General features: G+C 46.6%; 1 protein-coding gene across 1 annotated transcript; it reads right to left on the reverse strand.

Annotated features, from left to right (window-relative positions):
* Positions 1–388: 388 nt before the first annotated feature.
* On the reverse strand, positions 389–24,555 carry hectd2 (HECT domain containing 2). The gene is made up of 20 exons (XM_061790327.1): positions 24,119–24,555; positions 21,267–21,390; positions 19,690–19,831; positions 18,464–18,566; positions 18,304–18,393; positions 18,111–18,175; positions 17,644–17,689; positions 17,381–17,490; positions 17,151–17,299; positions 16,739–16,911; positions 14,436–14,604; positions 13,086–13,174; positions 12,714–12,778; positions 12,488–12,581; positions 11,314–11,388; positions 7,268–7,355; positions 6,601–6,707; positions 5,663–5,778; positions 4,403–4,546; positions 389–2,397 (listed from the first exon to the last, which is right to left on the reverse strand). The coding sequence occupies exons 1-20, from the start codon at positions 24,182–24,184 to the stop codon at positions 2,277–2,279; spliced, it is 2,136 nt and encodes a 711-aa protein (XP_061646311.1). The 5' UTR covers positions 24,185–24,555; the 3' UTR covers positions 389–2,276.
* Between the last annotated feature and the right edge of the window lie 1,875 nt (positions 24,556–26,430).

Here is a 26,430-nt window from a genome sequence, read left to right on the forward strand (position 1 = left end):
TCGTGACCCGAGCAGCTGGCACAGTTTGTGCGTGTGTGCGGGCTATGTGATCAAATAAGATAAAAAGAGTGCGAGCCTCTCAGTTCGCCGATGCCTCCACTGGCCGCGGCCTACTTAACTGACTCAGCAAAACTTGCGTGCCCGGATCCCTTTTTACAAGCTCCAATACTTCCACAGCGAACGAAATACACGCTTAGCAGCTACGTAACCACGTCGATACTTCAATCCTTGTGTTTGGTCAACGTTTGCATCTTTGAATTCATCCGACGAATCCGTCTGTTGTTGTTTTGCGCTTGTTGACTCGCATGCGAGCGCCACGATTATTGTTGATTGTGATCCATTCTGCACATAAGACGAAAATGAAGACGACGTTTTGTGTGAACGACAGTTAAGTTTCATGTTTCAATGAAGACTTTTAATGTCAAAATTTCACATCGACGACGACGACACCACACAGGAAGTGAACACGCGCCGCACGCTAGCCTCAACGCAACTGTCTCCTCTTGGCCAAGAACAAACAAACATCTTCTAGTTACCTGGTGCGAGTTGTTGGATTCTAGTAACCAGCTTCTAGCTGTCAGGTTCTGGTGGCCGGCTTCTAGTTACCAGGTACTAGTTGCGGGGTTCACGTCAGCAGCTTTTTGTCGCCAGCTTCTCGTTTTCGGGTTCCGGTATTCGGCTTCTAGTTGTCAGTTTCTGGTTGTCGCTTCCAGTAAAGTCATTCTATTTGTCAGGTTCTTGTCTCCGACTTCTAGTTGTTAGCTTCTAGTCACCAGATACTAGTTGTACGGTTCAAGTCAGCAGCTTCTAGTTGTTGGGTTCCAGTAATCTGCTTCTAGTTGTCGGGTTCTTGTCATCATCTTATGAGGTTGCGGTTGGCGTCTTCTAGCCGTCGGTTTCTAGCCGTCAGCTTCTAATCCTCAGGTTCTCGTCATTGGTTTTGAGTTATCAAATTCTAGTCTCCAGTTTTTTGTTTTAGTTCTTGTCTTCCGTTTCTGGTGGTCATGTTGTAGACTTTGGGGGGTACTCTGGAGTGAGCGAGACAAAGCAGCTCGTTGTTAGCGGGGGCTTTGGAAATTCCGGGCGGAGGAGGGGCGGGGTTCTGACCCACATTAGCCACCTCGGCTCCTGGCCAAGCGCCGATTTGGGAAGCTGCAAACGTTACCTTGGAAACCAGGCCAGCAGAGCATCGGAGGCGCAGCCACAGTTTGAGGGACAACTTTACTGGTTCCTGACCGCTTCCTGGTTTATTTGCGCTTCTTCTGCTCACACCTCCTGCTCTGTCTACTGCCAAGCTAGTGCTAAAGCTAACACACGTCAGTGTTGCAGCTGTCAATCAAAAGGCTTCTGCTGCAGCTCTGTTTTCTTTGACTCGCCACAAAGTCAAACATCAGCCAACAGTCTTCAGATTCGAGTCATCTTGTTTGTCATTCCGATTGCAATTGTCTTATTCTTGGTGCTAGGTTCGAGTTGTTAGTTTTTAATGGTCAGGTTCTAGTCTGCAGGTTCTAAGCATCAGGTTTGTCATCAGATTGCAGTTGTCATGTCCTTGGTCCTAGTTGTCTGCTTACAGTAGTCAGATTCAAGTCATCAGCTTCGAGTCATCAGCTACTAGTTGTCATCTTATATTCTTCAGGTTCGAGTCACGTTGTAGTCATCAGCTTGAAGTTGTCAGGTAGCACTTGTCATGTTCTTGTTGGTAGGTTCGAGATGTCTGGTTGTCGTGGTCAGGTTGTAGTCTTCCGCTTGTTGTCTTCAGGTTCGAGTCATCGTCAGGGTCTAGTTACGTCGTAGTCATCGGTTTCAAGTCGCCGGGTAACAGTTGCCGCCTGTTGCTAGGTCGCTAGGTTGTAGTTGTCTGTTCTAGTCGTCTATATTTTTTTTGTGTGCTTCAGGGACACTTCCTGCTCTGTCTACTGCTAAGCTAATGCTAAAACTGACACGCGTCGGTGTTGTCGCTATTAATCTAACAGCTGTCAATCAAAAGGCTTCTGCTGCTGTGGCGTCTCAGCACGCCGCAATGTCAAACAACACACACACTTTAGACTAGCAACGTTTCACACAATGGCTGCTAACTTCCTTAGCATGTAGCTTAGCTCTATTAACATCTCCTGACTTGCTAATTGCGCTAACTTGCTCAGGTGCTTCCAAATGATGCCATTCAATAGAAGAAGCAAAATAACAAATTGTCTCTTTAAATAAAAGCAGCTAAACAAAAAGCGCTAAGGGGCGCGAACGTCACCGGCGCCCGACGGGAGGCCCGGGCGTCGGTGGGGTCACTGGAGGCCGAAGCCCTCTGCGTTGGAGATGGCGATGGTCAGTTTGTGTTTGAGCTCCTTCCTGCTGCGATACGGCGGCAGGCAGATCTGGTTGAAACACGTGTGCGACACGGGAAGCCTGCAGACACACAAACACAAAAACGCCCTTAGGCGCGGCTGTCACAACATTTCACATCCACGCTTGCTTACACTAACAACATGGCTGCGGAGGAACGAGTTGACAGAAGCAACTCGGCGTTTTGGCGGCGAGCCGCAAAGCAACCGGACTTGTTCGTGAAAGAGTCCAAAAGGCGTTGCGTTTTCTTCCCGTTGACTAGGAAGCCATCTTTGTCAGGACATTGTTCTATGCAGACGACAAACCAGCGCTCCTCCCGATCCCGAACTAGCTCGTTGCCGTTGCTCGCTTTGCACTCCTCACGGCGTAAACGACGTTTGCTTCTCACAATTTTGTCTTTGGGGTGAACCAGCTGTTGCTGGGTTGGAATTGTACGTGGATGTCATGCTTGGAGAAAACATTTCTTAAAATTGCACACATGTAGACAGACAATGATATATATATATATATTCTTTATCTTCTGCAAGAAACGACAAATACTGCAGAATGTTACTGAGTCACTTCTTGTAGAAGTAGTAGAAATCTATTCTTCGTGATTTGTGTCTGCATGACTATTTTACACTGCCTCCCGGTGGCCAAGGTGGGCACACCCAAGGGAGCGGCGCAGTGAGTTGAATTGCAGCATTAAATCATGATGGACCAAGTGGTCCATGAGTTATTACTGTTTTTAGAAAAGTTCCTATGATCGAGTCCTGAATGGAAAAACATTTTGGTTCTGTTTTTGGGGAGAGGCTGCGGTCGTGTGTCAAGGCGCCACTGCATTGCAAAAGCCAAAGCTGTCACTTTGCCATGTTGGAAACGTTTGTGCATCCAAGCCGCAAATATTTGCCGAGGTGGCCTCGCCTCGCCTCGCCTCGCCTGCACGACTCCGAGTGCCAGAGACCTTGAGGACGTGAGATTATTAGGCCTGATTTTATTAGGGATCGTGTTTACACACGTTTGGGCTCAAGAGTAAGTACTAACTAACATTAACTGTCAAGAAAAATATTGACGATTACAATCCGTATTTTTGTAACATGATTGCGTTTGCAGGCATCGTATAATTTGATCATTTCCTTTGGAAAAGCAATTCATTTGACTGCCGTGAGCATTTGAATTATTGGCGCTTGTTATCCAGTAAAAGGTCATCATTATTTCTACGGATTTTTGTTTTCTAAAGTAATGTTTTTCAAACTTTGAATGCCGAAATGCCGAAATGCCTCTAGCGTTAGGTGTCCCAGATATCGTTTTGTTTTCTCAAGATGGCCTTTTCCATGAAAAACAACACATCTTCGTCTTGTAAGAGTTCCTTTTTTGGGCTTTTACAAATGTCACTCAAGTTGTTTTTAACTTTTTTTTTTTTTTTAACCAATGGAAAGAGCCTAATTATGTTGTTGCAATACACCAGAGGAATCTGTGACGAGGCAGCCATTTTGCATTCCCACAATAGTAGACAGCTAAATAAATGCTGTTTCTCAGATATGAATGAATATGTATGAATTTGTGAACGTTTCTCTGTTTTTATTACGATTGTATAAAGTCAAGAGTGTAATGGGTTTAATGAGTCGTTGGGATCATGGATGCACTAGTATCCGCAGAGTTCGACGGGCAACGCATGCAAATTGTGCAACTGGTAACATTTTTCGGAGGCTGTTTGTATTTACTGTAGTAAAAAGAAGGATTGCTTTTACTATCAATGCCTCAAAATTGAAATCATCGACAACCTTTTGACAATAGAACTTTAAGCGTGGCTGTTTTGGCATGGGTGACATTTTCCCATAGAAAAACCAAGGCAGCATCAAAAAATTGCAAAGATATATATATATATATATACATATATATATATGTATATATACACACACACGCACGCGCGCACAATTTGTATACAAGTGTCGTTACCGTTATTGATCAAAATGTCTGTAATGACCCGCATGGTGGTGTGCATTCGTGTGTTCACGTGTAACGCCAAAGCACGATCGTCGTCGTCGCCGCCGATGTGCGCGCGCCCGAGCGGCGTATCCGCTCGTACCAGTCGGTGGGTGCGTCGATCTTGGAAATTTTGAAGTTGAGGTCGGCCATTCCTCCCACGGGAACGCGGTCACTTCCTGTTGCGAAGTGAAGAAGCTTCTTTTGAAGATCCATCGGGAACGACAGCACCACCTCCCAGAAACTCCTACATACATACACACGCACACACACGATGCTTGCCCACTTTTGACAACGATAGAAATGATCGCTGAAAGTATAGTCTTCACTTTTTTTCCCAAAGTCAAAAGTGGTACGTGCGCGCCATCACGGCAGCGGAGACGTGCGCGCCGGCTCGGAATAAAGTTTCACAATCAGACTTGCGGCAGCTTGTTTTCCACAAGGGTGTGTGTGTGTGTGTCAGAGTTGATGTGTGCGGCCGGCCTACTTAGTGAGCGTCTGTTAGCATGTTAGCATGCTCTTGTCCTGGCATGAAAACAGATAAAACGTCGACTTGAATTGGAAAGATAAATGTCAACATTGTTTCGACTTGATGTTAGCCTGGACGAATAGCAACCTAGCTTTGTTTGTTTAGCTTTCTTTGTGTAGTACTACAACACTTGTTAGCATTCTCTTGTTCTGACATGAAAAGAGAAATAAATGATGACTCCACAGAAAAATGAATGGCAACATTATTGCTACTTGGTGTTCGCCTGGAGAAGTCGCAATCTAACTTTGTAACTTTTGTAGGCCTGTCGCCATCGAATGATTCGAGAATCAATTATTCTGTCGATTATTCCATTGATTAATCGGACACAAAAATAAGTTTTGCATTAAAGTTGATTCAAAAAAATCATTCTTTTCCAATGACTGTTTATTAAGTGCTTAATGCTGTTCATTTGGTATTGTTCAACAATGAAACAAAATGACGTTATCCTCAGCAACGTTTTGGAAAGTGAGAGTCATAATTTGTGCGAAGGAAGGGCTAATTAGTTTGATGTATACTTCAGGTTGTCCGCTTTCATGGGGGACAACAGAAATCGGAGATTTACTGCTGAGAGGCTGAAAACAGATCATTTGGACACATTTTAAGTTGAAAAAATGTCTCAAAACCATTCATCAATTATCAAAATAGTTGTCGATTAATCAATTAATTGTTGCACCTCTACTTGTAAGCATTTTCTTGTTCTGCCATGAAAAAACATTCATGCTGACTTGACAGAAAAAGAAATTGTTGTCAACATTGTTGCTACTTGATGTGAGCCTGAAGGAATGACAAGCCAGCTGCGGACGTTGGGCTAGCGCAGGCGCGTGCATCTGTCACCTGATGGTGGCGTCGCTCTTGCTGTATCCTTCGTAGTGCGCTGCCTTCTGCAGAGCGCTCATGTCCAGCTGAGGACTGCCGCACACCAACATCTCCACTTCCTCCGGACGCAGCAGCTGCCACGAGAAAGGACGGGGAACCGCGTCAACATCGGCAACACGGAACGCCGCCGACAGGGAAAACCATCGGCCTCGGAACGGCGTCGGCGGGAAACCTTTCTTCACGTCAACTATTCTGATATCGTTTACGATGTCATTTTTTGTAGTCTTTGATGTTTGCGTGACAAGTTTGTTTGTACGCGTGCGACGTGCTCAAATCAATCCATCAAAAGTTAAAAAGTCATCAGCGGAGCGGCGTCATCACCAATTAAAACAACTCGAGTGATGTGTGTGAAATACAAAACAGGAAGTTGGGATGTTGAAAATGTCCTAACTTCCTGTTGAAAATGAAATACAAGCCACCATCAAAACACACACACTGGCAACTTCAGAGGCTGATTTGAAGGCAACGAATCAAAACACCGGACTGAGATGCCCAATCACACTTCCTCATTCGAGCGTTGTGATGCAAGAGCCTCCAGGAAGTCACGGCTGCGGGTTGACGTGTCGCGTGACCTCATCTTTTTTGGGTCCGACGCTACACCGGCACTAACAGCAGGTGTGTAACAAGCGTGTACCGGGTAATGTAATGTGTGTAACGTGTGCATAACAGGTGTGTAACAAGTGTGGTTTGTGTGTCTAATGTGTATCGGGTGTGTAACTTCAATGTAACAAGTGTGTATAGTGTGTTAATTGCGTGTAACTTGTGTAGCGTGTGTAACATGGGCAATATGTGTAATGTAAGGTTGTATCGTGTGTGTGTAACATACTGTATATGTAACATGTGTAGCGTGTCTGTAACACGCAGGAAGTGTGTGTCACGTGTATAACACAAGTCACCATGAGGGCGTCGGACGCGCAGACGCTGTGGAATCCGTGGTAGAAGGCGGCAAACTGCTTGTGGATGGATTTATTCAGCAGGAAGTCCACGTACAGCTGCACGTACTCTGACAAGGGAACACGTCACGCAACGTCAACGGCAACAACAAACATGGGAATCATCTCAAACAATACTGAAAGCAACATGTCAAACACGGTGTGAAAAAACTAGAAACTTTGAAATGTGGCATGAAACACAGAGTTCAAAACCAGGAAAACACGACGACAAACACGGCAAATGAAGCTCGAAACTGAAACACAAGGAGAAACACATGCGTGAACGGGAACACAATCAAAAGAAGGTGAAACTGTCAAATACAACAGCGTGTGAAATCAGTGTGAAGATAAATGTGTGCGGGTGCATGTGTGTGTGTGTGTGTGTGAGAAAAGAGGGAAAGTGCGGCACTTCCTGTTTGGCAATGCGAGAATAAAAACTTACTGGAAACACGTAACAGACACAGTAGTAGTACACACCAAAGTACGGGATATGCGTTATTCAATGGACCTTCTGCCATCTAGTGGAGGGACATTGAAATGTTCTGCCTGTCGCTATACGGCACTGGCATAGATGAAGAAAGAAAGAAAGAAAGAAAAAGAAAGCTCCTTTGCAGTATGGAAATATAAATACCTTTCCGGTTTTGTTTAGTGACAGGAATCTTATCTCCTCCCGGCCTCAGGTTGTACGACTTGACCGCACCCATTTCCTCCTGCCACACCTGCCGCACGCGAAGTCGACATGTTAGCATGTTGCCTAGCATCAATGCTAAAATGCTCTCTAGATATGTAACGTATTTTAGTTTACTAGCATGTTGAATAGAATGTTTATTAGGATATGTGTTAGCATGTTTGTTAGCATCCTAATGAGCATGTGTCAACATGTTTGTTCCCGTGTTTATTCGCATTTTCACTTCCCTGTTTGTTAGCATATTCATTAGCCTGCTAGCATATTAGTCCGAATGTTTGTTAGCGTGCGACGCTGCGTCAAGGTGGGCGTTTACCGTTGCAGCACTGCGCCTCGAGTTGAAATGCTTTGTTCTTTTTGAAGAACATTTCAACGACACACTTGATATGGCGTCAAGACAGCGCATCCAAAAATAAAAAGAGCCCAAAAAATCTACTCTTCCCTCTGAACCCTTTTCGAGGATTGTAGCAATAACATGAAGAAAAGGACGACATTTTGTTGGGAATTTTCACAACGAAGTCTATTCCTCTGATATGAGAGTGGCACTTGGCAACAGCAACAGCAACATTCACTTCCAGTACATTTTCATTGAACTGAATGTTGTTTGCTTTTTGTTGGTTTTGTTGATTTTGTGTACAACTGATGCGTGGTTCATTTTGTGCATGACTGAGAATCTACACAGACAATAAAATAATAGAGCTATTTTGAATTAGAAATAAACCATATTTTATTTTTCAAATTAGGAAGGGTTGCGTAAACTCCAGATGCAACTTGCATGATGAAAATAAAAGATTAACTACGCCATTTGTAGTTTCGTTTATGATCCAGCTGCCACACGCTTATTCAGGTACGTCACCGTCGGGGAGCAAGAAGACAACGGCAGACGAGTTAAGCGAGCCCGTGGGAGCTCCTCCATTCGCGTTGAACGCAATTGAGACGCTCCTTAACGTGGCGGCCGGCGTGACAACTTCGCTTTCAGTCTTTGGAGGAGTGAGGAGCTTCAAAGGTTGACATTAAGAGACTTGAGATGAGCCCAGAATGTTTAATAGCATGTGTGTTAGCATGTTGATTGACAATTTTAGTAGCATGTTCATTTCCTGTCTTGTTAGCATTTTTACTAGCATGTTTAATGGCATGTGTTAGCATGTTTATTGGCATTTTTAGTAGCATGTTCATTACCCTTTTTGTTAGCATGTTTATTAACATTTGTTAGCTTTTCTCTTAGTATGTTTAATTGCAAATGTGTTAGCCAGTCTATTTGCATTTATAGTAGCATATTTATTATCCTTTTTGTTAGCATGTTAGTTACCATTTGCTAGCTTTTAGTATGTTTAATTTCATTTGTGTTAGCCAGTCTATTTGCAGTTACAGTAGCATGTTTATTATCCTTTTTGTTAGCATGTTTATTAACATTTGTTAGCTTTTCTATTAGTATGTTTAATTGCATTTCTTAGCCACTGTATTTGCATTTATAGTAGCATGTTTATTATAATTTCTGTTAGCATGTTTATTCACATTTGTTAGCATGTTTAATTGCATTTGTGTTAGCCAGTGTATTTGCATTTGTAGTAGCGTGTTCATGACCCTTTTTGTTAGCATGTTTATTAGTATGTTTAATAGCATGTGTGTTAGCATGTGTATTTGCATTTTTAGTAGCATGTTAAGTGCCGTTTTTGTTAGCAAGCTTTAGCATGTTTATTTGCATTATTTTATAGGATGTCCGTTAACCTTTTTGTTAGCATGCTTATTTATATGTTTGTTAGCCCTTTAGTAGCACGATTAACATCACGTATGTTAGCATGTTCAGTTGCACTTTTAGGAGCATATTCATTACCCTTTTTGTTAGCATGTTCCTTATTGTGTACCTATGCAGTGTCGCATTGTATGTTATTATTAAGGTAGTGGAGGCTAGGTGGTTGTTTTATAATTGTCTTTGTTTGATGTTTAGTGTGACACTAATCTTCATCTGGGAGTGGCAGTTAACAGGTTGAAGAGTCTTTGGAAGAACATTGACTAATTCTGTCTGCTAAACCGCCGCTCGTTGTCGAATGAGTCCAGTTCACTGGCACCATACAGCGCTAGCGTGTCAAGAAAAGCAAAAATCAACCGCTTGACGGCTCGTATCTCGAAGAACCCGCGAGTCGGCTCACTCGTATCTCGAGGCGCCACCGGACAGTCCATTGACATTGAGTGCCTCTGAATTTTCAACTTGTGTCCCTCAATTTTTAAGCTAGGGGTCACTGTGTCCTTGGTTGGGGGGGAAAGAAAAAAAAAAAAAAAGAAAAAAGTGTTTGGAGCCTTTGTTGTACAATACAAAAAACCAACAAGGAATAATATTTCAGATCCTTTCAGATCATGTATCAATACGTAGCAGGTCACATCAAGTCAGCGAGTTCACGTGCGGGCTGGCAGGAAGCGAGCGGCCTGTAGCCACTTTGTGCTGTCCGCGAGCGACATTCCTCTCGCACGCCCTCCCCTCGGGCTTTTACGTGCTTGCCTCCACTTTGGTGCGACTTACTTTTAGAAGCCAGCTGCTGCTTTCATTTCGTTTGGAATATGAACGCGCAAGCGTTTATGATGCTTTTTTCCCCTCGCCCCGTCGGGAATCCTGTGGGCAAAGTCTTGCGAATGAAGTTTACATATTCACTCTGAAGACTTTGTCACAATGCGCGCTGCATATCATTTAGAGGTGCAACAATTCATGGTTAATCAACAACTCATCAATTATCAAATTAATTGGCAACTATTTTGACAATTGATTAATCGTTAAGCATCATTGGTGCACTTCAAATGGTACAAATGTGGGGAATTTCAGCCTCGCAACAGACTGATTATCTTTGTGCTCATTCAAAAAAGGACATTTGCAGAAAACAACTACTTGATTTTACATCCCCAATTCCAATTAAGTTGGAAACAGAATCCAATGATTTGCAAATCATGTTCAACCTATATTGAATTGAATACACGACAAAGACAAGAGATTTCATGTTGAAACTGATCAACTTTTTTGTTTTGAGCAAATAATCCTGAATTTAGAATTTGATGGCTGCAACCTGGTCCCAAAAAGCTGCGACAGGGCCTGTTCCAAACACGCCTTTGATGAGCAGTCCTCAACTTTTTTGCCGCCTGTCCCAACTTTTTGGGAACGTGTTGCAGCCATCAGATTCGAAGTTCAGGATTATTTGCTCAAAACAATCAAGTTGATCAGTTTGAACATGAAATATCTTGTCTTTGTAGTGTATTCAATTCAATGTAGGTTGAACATGATTTGCAAATCATTGGATTCTGTTTTGATTTATTTTTAACACAAGTTCATTGGAATTGGGATTGTACACACAATCAACATTTTTGCCAACTTTCTCATGGATCCAGAAACTGAACCATTATGAATTTATGTTTTTGTATTTTCTGCACTGCCAATGTTAAATAATAATAAAATAATAATATTTTTTCTATCTGACTCATCAATTCATTGAAAAAATAACCAACAGTTGAATCGATTATGAAACTAATCGTGGGCGGCAAAGTGGACGACCGGTAAACACAGTTGTGAGGTTGCGGGTTCAACTCTGGCCCCGCCTGTGTGGCGTTTGCATGTTCTCCCCGTGCCCGCGTGGCTTTTCCCCGGACACTCCGCTTTCCTCCCACATCCCGAAAACATGCGTGCGAGGCTGATTGGAGACTCTAAATTGCCCGTAGGTGGGAATGTGAGTGCCAACGGTTGTTTGCGTGTGCTATGGGCCCTTCGATCGGCTGGCGAGCGGTTCAGGGTGTACCCCGCCTCTCTCACGCAGCCAGCTGGGATAGGCGCCGGCACGCCCGCGACCCGCCTGAGGAGAAGCGCTACGGAAAACGGATGGATGAAATAATCATTGGTTGCAGCCCTGGTACAGTTCCAAGAGATTTGATTTGCTTTCTTGACTTTGAATTGAATCGGACGAAACCGTTTTGGGAGTGTGAAAACATTTGTGCGTGGTGTATTTGGTGACAACCTGGAATGTGAGGCACAAGTCTTCCTCCACGTTCCCGTCAAAGTTCAGCAGCTCGTCCAAACCGTGAGCCAGCTCCTGCACGCGCACGCGCACACACACACACACACACACACGATGACAAATGCTTGATTTGGAGCCTTTGAGTCAAGGTAACAAGCGGCTCTCGTCGCACACCTCTTACACAAGTACTGGCACACTTTTAGCACGCAAGGCTCTCTCCGGTGGGTGTGTTTCTGTGACCTTTTGGAAGGTGCTAACTTGAACCCAACTTGACACAAGAGCGTCAGCGTGTGGAGCGAAGGGTTTGGCTTTGTCTCCCTCTGGGGGCAGCAGAGAGAAATGCAGGTGCAGCGGACGGGGACGCGTTATTGGGATTTCCGCTCGCTTTCCGGGCAAGACACGCCCCGCTCCAATATGATCGGCTCGAGGCCACGCGCCGCTGCGGCTGCGCAATGCTCGGCTGCAGCCAAACTGCTTCCGGACGGGAAAAGAAGGTTCGAGGTCGGGACTGCGCTGTGGCGGCCTCAAAACGCTTACGGCCAAGTCGAGCCTAACTCAGCCTAAACCGAACCAACCTTAAGCCATCCAAAACCACCTTTAGCCCGAAACAGTCTCTGTTTTTCCTTTTGGACAAATGTGACACAAGTTTGTGACGGTCATCTCGTCCCACCGCCACGCAGGAGCCAATCACTTTGCAGCGGGGGCGTGTCTTGCCAGGATTGTGCACGGGATTCCTAATCGCGCGATGGGGACGTATCCTCTTCTGTAATCTGTCACCTACAGCGTCGCTTTTGACCTCTGGAGGTCACTGGCCTCCACCACGCCCATATTTGCGGTTTTGGAACTCACCTGGCCAGAGCAATAAGAGACTTGCTTATGGTTGGAAGCAGCCGGGAAAAAAAATCGGTGGAGCCCTGATAAAAGGGAGCTTCATTGAGACAAAAGCAGTGCTTCACTGACGTCCGGTGGCATCTGTAAGCAATTCTAACGAGCGGACTTCTGATGGAGACATCTGGGAGCTCTGAAATTGTCTTCTGTCATGAACAAACCGCCACGCCCGAGGACGAACAACCAATCAGACAGGAGGGCGGGGCCGACGAGGTGTCAGCGAAGTGAGGCCGCATAGCGGTTTTCAAGCCGCAACCTTTTCTCCCGGCGAATGACAACAACGTACCGGCATGATCTGCCGCAGGTCGTCCAAGGTGGCGGTCGCCGTGCCGACCGAGGCGTCCTGGTCACACGGTGCGGTGGGCGGAGTCAGCAGCTTCCTGTTATCGGAGAGCAGGCGGCTTACATCGGGATGAACTCGCCATTCATCGCGCCATCGAGTACAAAATTGTCGTTGTGACGCTTGGAGCGGTTGGATGACATTTACGGATTACACGCGCACACGCACTCACCTGTAGCAGTAGAGCGGGAAGTGGATGTCCAGAGCGATGCTGTTGTAAACGGCCAAGCCCATCACCTGAGTATGTGTTAAGGACACACACATGCACACACACTAACTTACAAACACACACATCCACAACACACTGACAGATGGACAACATGCTAACAAAATGACACGCACGCACACACACACACACAGTGGGAAAGCTGGCGAGGAGAAGGCAGCTTTTAGCTTTTGTAACATTTTGACAGCTACCAGATGGTGAACAGCGCGCGCGCACACGCATGCATGGTGATGCGTGTGTGTGCGCGCGTGTGTGTGAGCGGAGACGGTGAAGTGAGCAAGACAACGCTGCACAGAAAATGAAGACGATGAAGGATACGGTCCCAATGAGCTGAAATTCCGAATAGTTGTTGTCACACTTCCAGCTGCTGAACCAATGACAGCGAGACTCCGTGTATGTGAACATGCCTGACACACGCATGCACACATCAGCATCATCATCATCATCATCATCATCATCATCATAGTCATCACCATCGTCATGCCAGAAAACGACTGCGAAAGAGACAACTGATAGAACGCAGAAAAAGAACAAAGTATACAGAAACAACAAAAAGAACAAAGAATACGTGAAGCACATTCAAAGAATGTAGAAGAAAAACAGAAAGGAAACATAAAAAAACAAAAACAACACAAGAATCCAAAGAGAACACAAAAACAACACAGAAAGAACATCGGAACGTAGGGCTGCACAATCCATCACATTTGATTTTTTGGGGTGTTTCAAATGCGGCATGTGAAAAGTGCTTCGTTTGCAGCGGTGCCCGCAACCTCGTCAGCCAGCCGCCAGGGGGCGAACGTACGGTTAAGGCCTCATTAGGCGCTCCGGGGCCAACTTCAAAATGAACCTCCAAAATGGCATTGCTGTCCAATATAGTCATATTTGAAGCTTTGATTTTCAAGTCGGTCCTCCCAGGCGGCGTGTCGCGGTAAGACACCATTCACGATTCACGATCGTTGTAGCGGCTGCCTCGACTTCAACTTCAAGGAAAAAACAGCAAACGTAAATAGAGAGCGAAATCACAGCCGCGGACTTCTTTGCAGTTTGTGAGCGTGCGCGACTGACCGACGGTCGAGCACAACAACGCAGGCGTACCCTCCGTGACCATACATTATATCGACGACGGTGCTTGCGGACCAATGTTATTGCGTTTTTTTTATTTTTTATTGGGTTTTATGTACAAACTGGATTAGTTTCCAATTTGTGATTGATTGCACTTTGTAATCGCATATTTATCCAGCTAGCCCTTGCTAAAGTAGAATTTTTAAAAAATCGATCATTTTCTTATTGTTTGTTGAAAGGTAGTGCAATAAAAATCTTTTTCCCGAACATGAGGAATAATTGTGATGAGTGATCGTGATTTCAATATTGATCAAAATAACCGTGATTATTATTTTGGCCATAATCCTGCAGCCGTTCCAGAACTCTGAAAAGAACTCCAAAAGAACTCAAAAAAAAACCAAACGAACAACAACCCCAAAAGAATCGTAAATAAGAACCTGAAAAAAAACTAAATAACACAAAATGGACACTAAAATAACACAGGAACCCAAAAAAGAACCCCAAATAACTCGAAAATAAGACAAAAAGAATCTGACAAGAACATAAGAACTCAAAAAAGAAGCCAAAAGAAGGGCGTGCAGGCGGCGGCGCGGGCGCCACGCTCACCGTAGTCGGCGTGGAAGATCTGGCGCACGAGCAGCAGGAACCACTCCTTGGTCAGCCCGCCCATGTCCAGCCCCGCCTCCCCCACGAACGTCACGCGTAACTTCTTCTTCAGGTCGCACCGCTTCCTGCTCAACTGAACGTCACGCACACACACACACACACTGTGATGATGTCACTGAGGCCGACCGCCACCGCAGCTCAGCTAAGGCCTGCTACACACGTCAAGAGTTTTCATATGGGAAAAGTTTTTTTTCGCCGACACATCCCACACATGACGATAAAAAAAAAAATCTGCCATTTAACAGTTTGGGTCGTCGCGCGTGTGCTCCGATAATCTCGACACACAACGCCGCACGCACAAAGATTCTGTTCTTAAAATCTCGCGTGATCTCACAAAAACGAAGACGGGCTTACGATTCTGGGGGAAAACGACTTCATTGGGAAATACTTCCTGCCGTCTGGGGAAGCGAGACAAAAGAACGATACGGGGCGGGGCTCGGTACACTCATCGAGACGATTGGCCTGTTTTTGTGCCGATTTTGCCCCCGCCCGACCAATCGCGTCAAACGCCAGAAATGATCCTGAGCTCCGAGGTGCGTTAAGAGTGGATTTGCCCCGACTTTAGGCTCCGGAACAGGTCGGGGCCGACGATCTTAAATCGTGAACGCGTTCAATATTTACAACTAAAAGTCCTCGCGTGTGAGGGGATCGCCGACTTCGACCGGAAATGAAAAGAAAAATGCGAGTGCACCGTTTTGGGTGTAACAGCGGCTTCGTTTTGTGTGAGAAGGCGGCCATTTTACGAGGCGACCTTCGGCAACAACATCGGCGCGTATGCGTCTCTTCTTCATCCTCGGTTTTGTGAGACTTCGAGATGGACGGTGCGACGGAATCTTTTTTTGCGTGCGGTCTGCTGTGTTGAGATTCTCGAGCACAGCGCCCACACCGAGACCAAAACTGTCGGATGCCCGATTTGTTATCGTTATGTTTGGGGTCAGAAGCAGAAAAAAAATAAAATAAAAATACTATGAAGAGTGTAGCAGGCTTTCGACATGTCTTTTGTAGTTGTCAGTTCGCGGTTTGTGGATGGAAAGGAGTAGGGGGGGGGTGGTGACTAGTGGGGAGTCTTGTAAATTTTGGAGTTGGGTACTGGAGGGGTTGGTCTCGTGAGAGGTCTATGGCGGGAATAGAGGGTAGGTGGGGGGGTGTATGGTGAAGGGTTAGGTTAAATTATTTGTATGGGATTGAAAGTTGTGTTGGGGTGAAAAAAGAATAAATTTTTGTGGGGAGGGAGTGGGGGGGGAAGTGAAGTAAGGATGAATAGAGAGGGTGGGTGTTGAAGAAGAGTTAGGGGGGTGGGGGGGTGTTTTAATGGGTTATGGGGATAGGAAGGTTTGATTATAGGTGGGAGATAATGGGGGGGATGGGGGAGGGAATATGAATTAATAATTTTTGGATGGATAGGGGGGGGTGGTGAGAAGTGGGGTTGGGGGTGGGTGAGTAGAGTGTGGGGGGGTTAGAAGAGATAAAGAAGGAGTGTGGGGAGAATGAAGGAGTTGTGGAGGAGGATAATGAAGGGGTATGTGTTGTTTAGGATGTTGTGTTAATGAGTATAAAATTGTTTGAGAGGTGGAATAGGTTTTAGGATAGGGTATTTGTTGTAAGTAATGGATTTTGGTTTGGTTGATATAATGTTGATTTAGGAGTGTGTTAGATTGTTTGGGTTGGAGTTGGGTTAGGTAATTTATTGGTGAAGTGAGATAGGAATGAGGGGAGATGTTGGGGAAGTGGGATTGTGAATATGTTTGTGGGGTAGTATATTTGTTGACATGGAAATGATATTAAATTTTTGGTTAGTGATTGTTTAAGAGTTTTAAGGGAGGAGGTAGATTTTATTGGTTTTTGGGGTGGGGTGAAAAGAATCATGTCAAGCAGAACAACAACTTTGACACTAATATATATATATATATTTTTTTTTTACTTTTGAAAGGCACCTCAAACTCTAAAACAACAAAAGTAAGACCAAGAAAGGGATTTTGATGGCCAAATAATTGCTTTACAGATAAACAACTACTCAAGAGGGAGTACTTGAACATCCCTAATGGAGGCTTTCTTAGTTTGATATCTGTAAATCAATTCCTCAGTCTTGTTTTGGTTGTTTTATAGTTTGAGGTGTCACAAAAGCAAACGTTATTACTGTCAAAGTCACTGTTCCTTCCGCTTGACGTTTCTTTTCACAAAGCTTGTTTTTGCGGCAAAAGCGGCGCTCTTGATGGGACCCGGCCAGGTTCTACTGATGATTACCAAGGAACACAAAAAGCTAGGAAAGAGGGATACCGGGAATCTTCGGACCTGCTGGAGTTTCCGTAGCTCTGCCAGATCCGGTACTCGTCCATGAAGTCGATGTGCTCCAGCGCGATGTTGTAGAAGTCGCTGAACGGCATGATGGGAGGAGACGACACGCTGTTGGCCGCATCTGAACGCAACGTCGAAAAATGGTCTCCTTCAAAAGCAACAGCGCACCAACGGTAGCCTAGCTTAGCATGCTCTGTCGGTGGAACTTAATAATGAAAAAAAATTGCAATAAATATTCAGCACTCGTGACACACACGCACGCAAATGCTCGGCAGAACGCAGCGAGCCGTACGCCGGCCACCCACGCCTGCGCTACGAGACGTCCGTGCTAACGCTAATGCCAACGCGGGGCGAACTCACTGAAGAGGGCGAGCACTTTGGTGGCCGACGGGATCCACCAGGCGCACTTGGAGGCGGGAGGAAGCTCGTCGGGCTCGGCCGGGAAAAGTCGAGCGGAGATGAACTGCAGGAGGCGCTCCACCGGCTGACGGAAGCGGCGGGACGACAACCTGACACGCACGCACGCACGCGCGCCGTCGTCGTCATCGTCGCACGCCGTCATTGGCATCGTCGTCATTGTGAGCGCTTACTTTTTCAGCCAGTGCGCCAGGAAGTGATGATCGGCCTCAGAAAGGGCGGCCATCTGCCTCAACAGGTGAGCGTAGATCACGTACGTGCCGGTGCTGGAATACTGAGGGTTCTGGAAACGTGCACACGCAAACAAAGTCAAAAGAGAACGCCAGCCCTCCGCCGCACCTGCAAGCCATCGCGTCGAAACTAAAAATCCGGAAAAGTCTAACAACGCAAGCAAGCCATCCGCAGAAATGTCGTGATAATGACGGTGAAGGCTCACCTGAACCAGGATGAAGTAAGCGCGCAGGTCGTCTTTAGTCCGAGGCCTGAACACGCACGCACGCACGCGCGTTTAAACAACAACAGACGACAACAATTCAAAAACAAATTAGTACGTGTAATGTGCACGACAGGCCACTAGTTGGCGACATCTCTAGGTGAAGAAAAACTAACTGCTGGCCGTCCAGGAAGTGACAACCCAAATGTTGATTTCCAATGACAACAAGAAGACGCGCTCGTTGTTGTCGGGAGTCAAGACGGACGTCGCGTTGCTGTTCTACGAAAGACGCGCATCGTTCTGTCGAAAGTGACGCACGGGTGAACGTGCGTGTACAAACGTTTGCCGGCGCACGTGTCCTGTTGTTTGACAAAAGACGCACACGTGTTGTGCGCCGTGGCGCGCTGTTGTTTGCGCGTGTCGGACGTGAGCGACGGAAGGCGGAACAACGGATGACGGGCGTCGCTCACCCTTTCCACTCCCGCAGAAGACTGTTGATGATTCCCTTCAGCACCGACTTCTGGATGTCCGCAGGCTGCGTGCGCACACGTGGACACACACACACACACACACACACACACACACACACACGGATACGCACAGACGAGGAAACGTGAGAATGCGACAGGAGGCGGTGTAGCGTGCGTGCGCGTCATCACTGACGGTTTGGACCAGCGCGTCGTAGACGGCGTTGACGAACTCCCCGTCGACGCCCGAGTCGTCGATGGTGTCGAAGGGGGCGTTGGCCTCCCGCTGGGGCGAGGAGCCCGAGGGTGAGGAAACAGGAAGTGCTTCTGGTGAGCGTCGAGGGGGCGGGACTTACCTTGAAAGCGGCGTTGAGCTCGATGAAAGAGTCAAAGGTCGTCAGGTAGAAGTCTCGAACCTCGCGCCAGTCGCCGGACAGTGCGGCGTGCTCGGCCTCCTCCCTGACAACACGCACGCACACGCACGCTTACTTGTTGTATGCGTGACTGCGTGTGTTCGAGCACGTCTGCCGGTGAGTGTGTTGTGTATGTCTGCGTATGTATGTGTTTGTTTTGTGTGTGTGCGGGCACAGGTGCGCGTGTATGTATGTGTGTGTACACGTGTATGTGTGTCTATGCATGTGTTCCAGCGTTGTTTGTTTTTGCCATTTTTTCGGCTGATTTGTTTCCAATATGTGATGTTTCCGTCCACTTCTAGTTGACAAAAAACATTTGAATCTCGCTTGAGTCGCATATTTTGTTCAGAATGAGTCATAACCCGTTAGCACCTGTGCCTCACAGTTGTGAGGTTGCGGGTGCAGATCCGGCCTCGCCCGTGTGCCCGTGTGGCTTTTGTGCGCTTTCCTCCCTAAAACACGCGCGGCAGGTTCATTGAAGACTTTCAATTGCTCGCAAGTGTGAATGCGAGTGCGAATGGCTGTTTGTTTCTACGCGCCCTGCGATTGGCTGGCGACCGGTTCAGGGTCCGAAGTCAGTCGGGTTTGGCTCCGGCACGGCCGCGACCCGCGTGAGGAAAAGCGCTAAGGAAAATGAATGAACGAATGAATCGGTAATAATACTTTATGTTTATATTTAATAATCTTTTTTTTTTTTAATCCTACCATGTTAACAAAATACAATGACCTTAAAAACGAACGATGAATTACATTTGCAATATAACGGATATGACAAAAACCCAATTTACTAATTGCAACGGCTGCGATTCGATTGGCCATCGAAGTCGGCGTCGCGCTTGAAGCCGCACGTGCACGTTTTCCATTTCCACTTTTGGCCTTGAGGCCCACTCGCGCTTCGCCACCTGCGGATTCACCGATTGGCTGAATTTACTTTCTTTTTTCTTTGTTTTTCCTTGTTTTCTTTTTTTGAGTGCAATTTTAATGCACCAGAAAAAGCGAAAATCCGCAGGGCTCCACTGGATCAGTTTGATATTTTCAACTCCCGAGGTCAACACGCACGCACAAAAAGCTCAACGTGCGCGCTGCTTGAGCAGTGACCAATCAAAACGCATCTTCCAGTCACATGATTTGAAAGGTGTCAGCGTGCGTGTTTGTGCGTGACGACTCACAGGAAGTCTTTGGCGGTCTTGGTGCGCAGCGGGATGACGGGCTCACACGGGAACGGCGCTTTGACCGTCGGGGGCAGCGTGTCGATGGACGCTCGCTGCTTCGGACGCGCCGGGCCGCCGCCGATCGGGGGAAGATCCCGCACTGACGCACGCACGCACACACACACACACGCACACGCCCAAGCGCGCAGGTCACAGGAAGCTCCGATTGGCCAGCGCTCGCCGTCACATCGACATGATCAAACTCTTTGGGGTTCCTTTGACTTGTTTCTTCGAAAGACGCAGACACGTGCGCAGTCTGGTTTAGCATTGGCATGTTTGTGGGTCGCTATGGTAACGCTGCTGCAGGCGCATTACGGCCTCTGGAAAGGAAGACAGACCCGGTGAGGCTCTCGAGACCGCGATGATGTCACCTGACAGCGACAGTCGTCGCCGTGACAACCACTCATCAAATACTCCCCTTCGCCCCGCAGTGCACCCCCCCTTGTTATTCCTAACCTTCCCCATTCATGAATTTCCTCTGCGGATGAATAAAGTATCCAGCATTCATCCGGCACCGTCACCGGCGGCGATGACTTGATGGCGTCCATCTTTCATCTTCCCCGTTTCGTCCGCTCGCGTTTTCGCAGCCTCGCTCGATTCTTCTGCCGTCTGTCGCCGCGGCGACCGGGCGACAGTCGTCACGGCGACAACCGCAACCGTCACTTTGAAGCTTCGGCGGCAGGGAAAACAAAATGGAGGACGGGCGCTTAAGCGGCCCTCGCTGCGACCTTTGGGCCGCACGCTCGCTCGGCAGCGCGCACTCATACATTGAACAAAACAAATAAACACATTAAACACATACAGACGCACACGCAAATTAAACATACACACATACAGGCGTGCATGCACACCCACACACATGAAATAAACAAAAGCACACTCTCACCACACACAGACACACATTAAACACACAAACAAACACACACATGGTTGACAAATACTGGCCACTCGTGCCAGGGTAGCATCTGCTCCATTTGCACACCGACTGAGGAGTCTCTGCAACATTTGCACAATCGACGTTGCCCAAGATGATCGCACTACTCGCTTGAAGTGTCGGCGCCCTTTGCACAACGCTCATTGCACCAGACTATTGCGATATTAGTCATTCGAACTGCTCTAAGTGCGAGAGGACTCCGCATCTTTTTGCACAATTGTCAATAAATAAATAAATGTACCGGCATTACCAGATAACGAGCAATCCTTAATTGCTCAGTGACTATTTCTTTTTGTTGTCAATGTCTTTCTGTCTCCAAAGTGTTCTCTGTCAATCGACCGACTGTCGTCGTACTCGAGCGGCTCCAACTACCAGAGACAAATTCCTTGTGTGTTTTTTGGACATATAAAGATGATTCTGATTCTGATCCTGACACACATGCAGACCCACATACACACACACACACACACACACATACAAACAGACACTGAACGTATACAAGCACGCATGCACACAAACAAACTTTAAACCCGCACACACACACTTTGCGTTTCCTCGCCTTGTCTAGCGGACGCGAGCAAGACTCGAGCGCAAAACTGACCGTGCTTGAGTCCCGGCGGCGTGGCGGGCGTGTCGGCGTCTCTAACCCGACCCCTTCTCTGGTTGAGCGTGTCGACGAGGGTGCCCAGAGACGGCAACGGAGGTTTGGAGCCGCGAGCCGGGACCTGGCGGCGGCGCAACATGACGTCATCGTCACGTGTGACATCGTCGACGTCATGTCGCATGTAGACAGACAATATAAGAATACAGGGAGAAACCATTAATATTACAGCATTTTCCTGAGTAATGGAGAAGTGCTATTGTTATTGATTGAGGTCTGCAGGAATGTATAATACTGCCCCCGGTGGACACGCCAGAAGCAGCAGCACAATCAATTGAATTGCAGACTTAAATCATGATGCACAAATTGTTTCATTTCACATATATATATTTTTTTTCTTTTTTTTTTTTCTTTAGGGGTGAGTGATATGAGCAAAAAAAAAATTAGCGCAATATTGTTTTTATTGTACAATAACTTGAAAATATCCTACACAAAAAAAAAACAAAAAAAAAAACACGGCATAAATCTCAACTTGCCCCCCAGCAAGACACACATTTATTGATAGACACAGCGTTTCAGAACAACAGCTCTTGTTTATTTTTTAAAGTGCTTCATACGTCTTCCAAAACATTGCACAAGAATATTGTAGGGCAAAATGTAACCATGAATGACTTCAAGTTCTGTCCAGGCTGGACACAAATCAGGTTCGCACAATAGCATTTGAATTCAGCTTTTGTTAAACAAATGTCCAAAACTTAAGATGACATCAAAATGTAACCCGAATTCAATATTTTTGTCACGGCAGCATACACTGGCATCGAAATGTGGCGAGTATGCTGCCGGAAAAAAAAGGTACTCGATGGCGTTCTTTGCGTCCTGCCAACCTCGAAATTGCACGTCGTCAAAAGCAGCGGGACCCCAAAAATGAAGACGATGATACCGAAGGCCATATGTGCACGGCCCACGCTTTCTATACACTATACACAAACAATAGCTATAGCTATAGCGTGCTATTTTTACTTCGGAAATGACATTTTCATTCATTTCAGCAGGGGAAATGATTGACAACTTCCCGCCGACGTCACTTCCTGTCGACACAACACGCGCGACACGTGCTTCTTTGCGCATCGAGCTTTGTCTGGAAAACTTCTGGAAGCTTCTTCAGGCTTGTGTCACCGCCAAGCGGAGCGTGTGCGTGTACGTGCGCGTGTTCATTACATTTCCAGACACAAGCGCGGGGAAAAAAGTGCGCGCACATTCCCAAGCATTGACACAAGTGTGATTCCATCATCTGGCACGCCCACCCCACGCACGCTGATGACATCATCACGCCGCTGAGGGTTTTTGTCTTTCCCAAGCAACACAAACGCACGCTCGGGCGCCGTCGAGCAAGTCGGAAGACAGTCGTGTTTACGTTGTCCGTGGTTACCGCTAGCCCAAAACGGCCGCCATCTCCCGCAATGCAGTGCGGTGCGGCGTTCGCATGGCGGTGGGCGTTTTGGGCAAGAAACAAAGATCCGTCAAGGCCGGAGCCGACGACGTTTACAAAGTTCGGAGCCTTCGAGACTGTCGGCAAACCGAAAATGGTTTTTGTTTCGGTCGAGCGAGCTCCGCCGTACGTCGCGCGTAAGCATCCCAACGGACACGAGCGGATGAAATTGGCTGGGGAAGGTTTCGCCCTGACAACGCTGACTTTGGCTTTTGCGACACCTCAAACTTCTAAACAAGAGCGAGAAAGAACTTTTGACTCTTTCTTTCCAGACAAACAAGAGCGGAAGCCGCATCTCAGTCGGGGGCGTCACGTCGACGCTTGAATTTCCCGGACGGGCTGGGCAAAACCCGGTCCCGCGCCCGCCCGCCCAAAAGCTGGATATCAGTTGCCCAATAGAAACAAAGTCAGGTGGCGTAATGCCCAGGCACGCGGGCGAGGGTGGCCAAAACTGGACAAAAATTCAACAAAAAGGCATCCCTGGCAAGGAGCCGCTGTAGACCACAACTCTCGCCCGGACGCTCACACAGAGCCTGGCCATTAATGAGTGACACCGATCGGTTGTCGTTCTTCGGCCGCGGCGGTTTCTTCCCAATTCAATTCGAAGAACATGATGTCTTTCACACATCGTGTGACTTTTGTTTTCTGTCCCAAATGATATCCGTCAGTTTACCGCATTGGAATCTTTGTTTTTTCCTGTGTAGTTAACAAATATGATGACAAAAGTGTTGTTGTTGTTTTGTGTTGTTGTCCAAAGTGCGCAACAATTCCTCCACGACTCGGACGAATTGCTTCGGCAGCTCGTTTCACTTCCAATTGTCCAAATGCGGCGAATTTCAGTCGCTCTGTCAATGTTTGCAGACTGTTTTTGTTTTTCCAAAAATACCTTTTACTTTGAAAATCCCAATTTCTGCCCATTTTCGGACGGATGTGACGCAGCAAACTCGTATCTGAATCATAATTCAATTTTATGTTGGAAATAATGTCCTATTTTTGAATAAAGGGATGGAAATCAAAAACAAATTCTGTTCATCGGATTCCTCGAAAAAACATTCGACAAGTTAAGTAATGATTCAAAATAAGCGTTAGTTGCAAGCCTAAAAATGGGCAAAACGAAGGAATATCATCGGTGGCTCCGCTACGTTGACGTTGGCGATCAAAACAAAACAAAACAAACCCAAAACGGGTTTGGCTTCCGAACAAATCAAGCAAATCCCATCAATTGGGAAAATCGCAATCGCAATGGGAGCTTTTCTTTGGAGGCCTCCGAACGACATTTGACCCAAGTTCGGGAAAGAAATGGCTCGGAGCATGTGTGTGTTGTTGTTGTTGTTGTTGTGGTTGTTGTGGTTGTTGTTCTTACGCTGGAGATCGGCGGCAGCTTCTCGCGCTCCCTGCAGCTCGTCACTCCGCAATCTTGGCGATCCATCGTCAAGGGCTCCAAAGTTCACTGCCATCTTCTCGCCGCGCGCGTGGAATCCGGGAGCTTCTTTTTCATGTCTCGGGGAACACAACAAAAAACAACAAAGACAACAAAGAACGCGAAGAACACGCGCGCGCGCGCAAACACTGCACAAAGTGGCCGCTGGGCGAGCGGAAGTCAAAGGGACGGGGCGCGTGGCCGCGCGCCGCTGCCATGTTGGGAAAGGGGGAGGAGCCTTGAAGTGGAGGAGAGGAAAGGTGCGCGTGCGCGTGCGTGGCTGTGGGCGGGTGGGGAAAGGTCCGGTCCGGGGGCCACTTAAGGACCGAGCCCTTCTCTCAAATCCTGGACGAAATCATGCATTCATTTTTACCCCAAAAATGGCTTGGTTATGAAAAATAATAATGACCAACCTTATTAAGTCATTGGTTAATTTATTTAATATTGAAATTAAAATATCTGTAAAAGAAAACTATTTTTCAATTTGTACATTTATCATATATATATATATAACTAAAAATAACTATTTAATGTAAAAAAAAATAATAATAATAATAATGTAAAAAACAAGGAAGCTGTCCAAACCTTACAGAATATTTGATTTGATTTTTACTCCTATCAGAGTCACTGAGGGTGTAGCGGTTGCGGTCCACTCGCCTGACTTCGGTGCGGGCAGCGCGGGTTCAGTTCCCACTCAGTGACGGAGCGAATGTTGCCCGTGTCTAGATGTGCCCTGCGACTGACTGGCGACCAGTTCAGGGTGTAGTCCGCCTTTCGCCTGAAGTCAGCTGGGATAGGCTCCGGCGCCCCGCGACCCTAACCGGGATAAAATGGATGGATTTTTACTCCTTAATCCTGACATTCTTCTTTTCTGTTGATCTTGCCTGTTTATACAATACGTACTTGTTGTGTTGCATCTATATTATAATACCATTTTATTTGTTCTATTGTTCAATAAAGACTGGAAAAGCAGACGAGACACGCGGAGGGGTGACTCGAGTTCAGCAACGAGGTGCGCGCGCAAAAATGTGCGCATTGTAAAGGTTGAAATGTTTGCGCTTGTAGACAAAAGATGCAATTGTTGGGAAAGGCTAATGACGCGGGGATTTGAGTGCCGTGCGTTACCTTGCGGAGCCACGAGAGGGCGCCATGCCGCCACTTTGCTTGACATCTGCGTGCGCTGGACGAGCCGCGCCGTCCGAGGCCGACACAGAACGGACTTCATTGCGCCAATTGGAACACCTTTCACCAAGCAAAAGAAGGGTGGCTGGAGCTCTTCCTTAAACTCACATGCTGCGCATTTCAAAGATCCGTGCAAATAAATAAACACAAATATGAACACAAATGTGAACACTTTACACTTGAGTAGCAAAAACATAAGGCATGAATTGAAAAAACGTTTGTCATCTTCTTCTAAAGGCACAACTTTATCTCGGTCGGAAGACGAGGCAAAAAGGAAAAAGGAAAAGACTGAAAGGACACGAAGAAGAACGTAGTTTCATGTCGACCAGACGCTCGCTGCGCGCTGGCCGGTGAAGCGACAAAGAACGCGACACTAGCTACAGCAGACGGCTGTAGCGCGGCTCGCGTAGCTAGCTGCTAATGCTAGCCAAAACAATCCCGCGCGATGTCAAAGCGCGCAATTCCCACAGAGCGATGTGGATTTTCTTTGGTTTGAACTCATTAACGTCGCCGTTCTTTTCGTACACTTACAATTGCGCAATGTTATCAAATCCCCACTTGGAGCCTAAACGACGTCAGGGGAAATAGACAACTGTCGGTGGAGGTTTCATATTCAAACTTTCAGCTGCTCGGCGGTTCCCGACTGCTTTTGCCTCGCGAGCCAAAATGGAACTTCGTCATGAAGTCGCAACTGACATTTTTGACATTCATTTATTTCACACACACACACGTACACAAAGAAATAGCCCGGTCATACAAAAGCCTTTCTGCACTGTTGAAAACCTGAAAACAGTTGATCTATATGAAACATGAACAAACATGACAAATGTGAAATCAAAAGGCAGACTTCTTTTTTTTGTAGTTGAAAAGGTAGACTTCTTGAATCAAAGAATCAAACTAAACAGACCAAATAGTTGAATTCCAGCTCGGCTAAACAAGCTAAATTGCTGCTACTGGTGACATTTCTCAAATGTAAAAGGTAGAATGACAATAATTCCGCTTTTGAAACAAGCTCATTCGCAGCACTTTTCGAGTTTCCGTCGAAAGCCCGCCACTTGTTTGTCTTTTGTGCA

The sequence above is a fragment of the Phyllopteryx taeniolatus genome, chromosome 11 (assembly GCF_024500385.1).
Source record: "Phyllopteryx taeniolatus isolate TA_2022b chromosome 11, UOR_Ptae_1.2, whole genome shotgun sequence".
Taxonomy (NCBI): domain Eukaryota; kingdom Metazoa; phylum Chordata; class Actinopteri; order Syngnathiformes; family Syngnathidae; genus Phyllopteryx; species Phyllopteryx taeniolatus.